Source organism: Balaenoptera musculus, chromosome 4 (genome assembly GCF_009873245.2).
Source record: "Balaenoptera musculus isolate JJ_BM4_2016_0621 chromosome 4, mBalMus1.pri.v3, whole genome shotgun sequence".
Taxonomy (NCBI): Eukaryota; Metazoa; Chordata; class Mammalia; order Artiodactyla; family Balaenopteridae; genus Balaenoptera; species Balaenoptera musculus.
The window spans coordinates 143360635-143366634 of NC_045788.1; the positions used below are offsets into that span (position 1 = coordinate 143360635).

At 52.2% G+C, this 6000-nt stretch overlaps 1 protein-coding gene across 1 annotated transcript in view; it reads right to left on the minus strand.

Annotated features, from left to right (window-relative positions):
- Positions 1–1201, minus strand: part of TSPEAR (thrombospondin type laminin G domain and EAR repeats) — an 88234-nt gene extending 87033 nt beyond the window's left edge. The window contains exon 1 of the mRNA XM_036849462.1: positions 773–1201. Within this exon, the coding sequence (XP_036705357.1) occupies positions 773–857 (85 nt within the window). The 5' untranslated portion in view covers positions 858–1201. The remainder of the gene's footprint in view (positions 1–772) is intronic.
- Positions 1202–6000: the final 4799 nt, after the last annotated feature.

Consider the following 6000-nt stretch of genomic DNA (forward strand, 5'->3'; position numbering starts at 1 on the left):
AACCAAGTGCCATCAGAGCAAAGAGCCATAACACGCAGGGGACTTGGGAGGATCCCAGGAGCCCAGGCTGAGATATCTGCAAATAAACCGGGAGCCACGCACAATCCACCTCCGCGCCACCGCCCTCGGCGAGGCCCCGCGCGCCCATCGCTCACTCCCCATCCCGAAGCTCAGCTTCTAGCTTCCGGGTCTCGTTTCCCCTTTACTCTGTTTGTCAGCGTTAGGTCGGATAAATAAAGTCTCTTGGTAGAAACTGCAGAAAGGCATGATGTTGTGGTCACTGGCAGGTCAACTCGGCCTTTCTAAGGAGGAGGGAGCGGGATCTCCCCTCCGACTCCGCTCTCCGCTGGAGGGGGGTCCGCGTGCCTGGGACCCGCCCCACATGACCCTCTTCTCATGGGACTGGACTGCCCGGCCCCAGCGGCGGGCCTGCCCTGTGCCAAGTGCAGCCCTGGGTTCTCTGTCCACGGCGGGCGAGTGACCCGCCAGCCGCTGGGCCTCATTCCTCCGGCAGGTGAAAGGCCTTCCTGCAGGCCCAGCAGGTAAGTACTGTGGAGGGCCTGGGATGGGGGAGGGTAACCCTTTGAAAGGAGCCCCCCCCTGCTGGCTTTCCTATCTAGAGCGCCTCCGTGCTGCTCCCTTTAATCTTCTCTCCCTCCTCCTCCCAGGGCCACTCAGCACCGTGACCTGGACTCGGCCTGAGAAAGTGGCACCGCACGCCCGGCGCCCCTCCCGGCCCCCGCGCGCGCCCCGCCCCGTGCCCCCCACTTACCCGTGCAGGGCCCCCATCGCCCGGCGCCTCGGCCCGGGGTCGCCAGGGGCAAGAGCACGACACACAGAGTCAGCAGGACAGACATGAGGGGCCCGGGTCCCAAGCTCCATCCAGGGGCTCCACACGCGCCCGCACCCGGTAGGCACCTGCTCCTCGCACACCTGGCTCGGCCCTGTCAGGGCGGCCTCGGCCCGGCGGTCACTGGGGTGGCCACAACCCCGGGGCCTGCGCAGGGACAGCGGCGCCCGGCGGGGACGGGGACGCGACGCAGGTGGTGCTGGCAGGTCGGGCTGCAGCCTCACTCTATCTCATTCACACCTGGGCTGTGGTCCTGCCCTGCAGGTTACAGCTGATAACATCTTGGCGGGGCCGCGATTAGTCACTGGCAAAGCGCATTTTTCCCAAAGGAAAGACAGAAATAGATCATCGGGAGAGCTGAGAGCAAACCAGAAAACTCCGGGCCGGTGTTCCCTGGGTGCAGGCCCCGCGCCCGCCCGCGGGCTGAGGACAGGCGCACCGGCCACCCGCCGCCGGGAGGAGGGAGCAGAGCCGGTGGGCGGTCCTGAGCTGGCCGTGGTCCCCACGCGGCCGCCCAGGGCTTTTATCTGGTGCCCCGCCCTCCCGAGGGCGTGTGGGTTTGTCAACCGTTGGCTTTCAGGAATTTCCCTCCGGAGGGAAGTCAGTCCTCCAGGGGAACAGCTAATGAGGAGACAGGAGCGTCCCGGGAGAGGCGTGGCCGTGAGGCGGGTGGTTCGTTTCCTTGGCGACCGGCCACTGGGCTCTGGCCTCCGCAAACCGCGGTCCACGTGCAACGCTGCTCCAAGCCAGACAGTTACTAAGTGTGATTATTCTTTTTTAAAACCCCTCCGTTGAGTGTGCAAGGACAGACCGGGGAGAGGGGAGGGGGAGAGAACTCACAGGCCCCCACAGGGCACCCTTTCCTCGTTTCAGAGGCAGCGTTATGGTCGTGAACCCCAAGCTCTCCCCGGGAAGCCCCAGCTGCGAGGTGTGGGCAGAGGCCGGTCTGACACAGAAGGGGCTTGCGGAGGACACAGACCCTGGGGTTAGGGCTTGGGGGGAGGGGGAGGGAGAGGGAGGGAGAGACAGAGAGAAAGAAGGGGGGTGTAGGCAGAGAAAGAATATGTTAAAGGCTCTTCCCATAAAACAGCCGCTGTGACTCCAGAGATTCTTGCTCTGTCTCTCCGTCTGTCTGTCCACACGCAGGTGTTTTACATCCTAGTCATAGGGTCTCTTTTTCTGGGGTCACATGAAGAACTCTGTGACCCCCCCACTTACACCTGCCCCCTCAGAGTGCCAGGGATCCCTGGGGGGGCCTCCCTCACCGCTGCCCCAGGGCCCCTGCCCACCCAGGTCCAGCCGGACCCACAGGGTAGGGAAGGAGACTCTGACCCCGCGGGCCCCCAGGAGCTGTGAGACGCTCACACATGGTACAGATACGGGCACCATTTGATGAGAGGAAGGACGTAGTCCCCCCAAAGAGGGAAGGCCTGGTCTTCGGAGAAGGGACAGGAATTCAAATTGAACAAATTGAGCTTTTCTCTTTTCTTTCTCAATTGATGAGAACTTCGGGGTCACGGTGGCCCTGGGTGGGGCAGGGCAGGTCAGAAGGACAGGTGACTTCCCACAGGATGGGCAGGTGGCCCCTCGGGCAGGGCCACCAACCCAGGCAGCGTCCCTGTGACTCCTGCTGACCTCGCCACATGACCAATGACCTCTGACCCCCAAGTCTCTTGCTGACCTTTAACTGGTTGATAAAAATAAAATCATGTATTGTTTTTTAACAGCCAGATTTGAAAAATCAAAATTATGTTACCTGGAACCCTTCCAAAAAAGTTTTCCTTCTGTTACATTTGACCCAGTAATACTAGTCAGACTCTGGATGATCCACAAGGGTCTTTAGTGAAAATTTATTCATTTTTAAAGCTACAAAAATATGTGTCTGAACACAGAGAAAGCTCAGAATTTCCTTCTCTAGACTGGTTCCCGTGTGACCCTGGACAAGTCACATAAATGCTCAGAATTGTTTCCACATCTGCAGAAAGTGCCTCGTAAGCCCTGCACGGCAGGGACGTCCTGTGAGCTACGTGCTGGGTTTAGTTTACACAAAGCAGCATTTCTGCAAACGCGTCCCGGTCACACGGCTCTGAGGGACTCAGCCAGGGTCGGGGGATTCCACGTCCCTCCCCGGGGACACACAAGCGCCCAGGAGTGGAAGCCTCTGAGCCTTTGGCAACAAAGAAAGCGGCTTACAGCTTTCTATCCCAGCTTTCCCCAGGCTCATTTGCCGTGGAAATCGCTTTCCCCCACATCACAGGCACTAAAGTCACAGAGATGCGTCCCCGGAACCCACTAAGACAAATGCGCGTGTGAAGAACAGAGCACGACCCTGCCCCTATCTGTGTGGTTGTTCAGAAGCTGCGCGAACTTTTCATAGATGGGATTTCCCTCTTGGGAAGCAAGCTGGGTAAGTCCTGGGAAGAGCAGGCCGGAATGCCAGCCCATCCTGGGTCGGCTAACTGCCTCCAAATGAAAGCATAGGAAATCTCCCGAGAATGTCCCCAAACACATCCTGCCTAACCGGTGCTGCCTGCCCCTCTCCTCTGTGTGTCCACTTCTCTGGAGCTGTTCAGCCCGGAAGAGAGGCTTGTATCCCAACCAGGGGTGATGCTTCCTCTAGGAAAATGGGGAGAAGTGACAGGTAAAGGAGAAATTTGAAATGGTAACTTTGGGTTACAAAAACATATCACCTAATCCCCTGGTCTTTCTATTAAACTAACCTGTCACTTATGCAGACTGTTGAACCTCAGTGGTTTTTAGTAATTTAAAGACACAAACACTCCTCTGAAATATGCCATAATTTGGTATTTAATGACCGTTGTTCTAAGGATGTTTGGAAATGTCTCTGGGGAACAGAAGAGAACACTTGGCATGTGACAGTGAGTGTCGATGGACTTGGGAGAACCCAGCAAGCTTGGGCAGTGAGGATAGCCGACCCCAGGCTAACTGCTCCTGGGCCAGGCCCCCTTCCAGGGCTGGGCTCCCACCTGGCACCCAGCTGTGCTCCCATCAATCACTGACTCACCTGGAGAGGAGCTCATGAGACCCACTGTCTCCAGGAAATGCAGGCTAGAATTCCATTTTGAAAGTGATCTAATAAGAGAGGTCTCATTAGGTTATTGAGTCAGAGAATAGAGCTTGCTTTTCTTATCACAAGAAGCGTTCTTTAGATTACTAGGGCTAGTAACCCTTTGTCTGCTAAAGGGTTACTGCAAATATTTTCTCCCTGTCACTTCTTTTTTGATGCTTTGGTTTAAATGCTTTTTTTTTTTTTGAATACTTTTTGATGCTTTTGTCTTTTGCCAGGTATTTAAATTTTTTATTTAGTCAGCAACAGTTTCCTTAAGACTTGTGGGTCTTGAAGGACTTTTCAATTTCTCTGCTGTTGTATTTGTGTAACTCTCTATTCCTTCTGGAGTGTGGTCTTGAATATTTGGAATGCAGTGAGTTGAACTCCATTTCCAGAAAGCTGTTATGCACGTGAAATTTATTAAATACCTCTCCTTTCCCACCACCTTGAAATATCACATTTATGGTGGATTCCGCTTCTACGTATACTTGGATCCATTCCGCTAATCTCTGTTCTACTAACCTCTGTCTCTTTTCTTTCCCAGCATATTATTTTGACAACAGCATTTATAATAAGTGTTCATACAGACAGATAAAGGATATATGCACTAGTTTTCACTTTTCAAGACTGTATTAGCAATTCTCACGTATTGTCCCATATGACCTTAAAAACGATTGGCTCTCATCTCTGCCTTTCAAATGAAATTTGAACAAATGAGCAAAAAGCATTACAGGAATACCTATTGGAATGGCAATAAGTTTATAGATTAATCTCAGAATACTGGATATTTTTATGATATGAAGTCTTCCCACTCAGGGATATGTGTATCTCTCTGTTTATTCCAATCTTGAATTAAATTCATCAAAAAAATTATAGTTTTGACTATAGAGATTCTGTACTTTTTCTGTAAAGTTATTCCTGTAAATATCCTATAAATTTATTTATGATTTTATCATCATCATGAACATAAGCCCCCCATTTCCACTTGTCATTGGTTATTGCTAGTATAAAGAAAATTGGGGAAATTCCCTGGCTGTCCAGTGGTTAGTACTCTGTGCTTTCACTGCCGAGGGCCCAGGTTTGATAGCCGGTAGGGGAACTAAGCTCCCACAAGCTGTGTGGGACACAGCCAAAAAAATTAATTAAAAAAAAGAAAAGAAAACTGGTTCATTTTTGTACAGTTATCTTGTATCTAACAACTTTAAATTTACTAAGTGATTTTAGAATCTCTTGTTTTTCTAGACAAACATTGTCTACAAATAAAAATAATGTTGGCCCTTCTGTTTTAATATGTGCGCCAGCCTGTCTTCTTATTTTATGGCATGAACTAGAGCCTTCAAAACAATGTTGGAAACAGTGACAATAGCGAGCTTTTCTCATTCCTGAGTTCAGTGGGAATCACAGTAGACTTTGGAAGCACTATCATATTAAAGAATTTTTTCTCTTTTCCTCTTTTCCTTAGAGGAGGAAGGGCTGCTGCATTTTCTCAAATGCTTTTGCACCTCGATTGATATGATTTCACATATTTTCTATTTAATTTGTCAATGGAATTAATCACAAGATCTCTTCCTAATGTTGAACCATCCTTACATTCCTGGGGTAAAGCACACAGGGTTGTGGTGCATTTTTCTTGATACACTGCCGAGTCCACCCAACGTTGCGCTTGGAATGCTTGCTTTCATACTCACATCCTTCTCTTCTCCTCGCTCTCTTCCCAGACAGGCCCCTGGGGCTCAGTCTTACCCCCAGATGCAGGGGACACAGGCTGTACCTCTGTGCTGAGCATCAGGCCGTATTTGCAGCTACTCACCTGACATCCCCCACCCGCCGGCATCTCAGAGGCACTGTCCCACTGCTCCCCACTCAGCGCAGACCCCGTCCTGGGTGCAGGCTAGAAACCCAGGACTCATCCTTGGCACCTCCCTCAGGAAGTCCCATTGGGTTTACCCCCAAATACTCCTGACTCCTGCCCCCCGCATTCCTGGTCCAGCCACCCCCGTTCCACACTGCCTCTGCTCAGCCATCTCCCACGCCCTCTGGGCCTCCTGCACCTGCCAGTAGCCACCTCTGCAGACTCCAG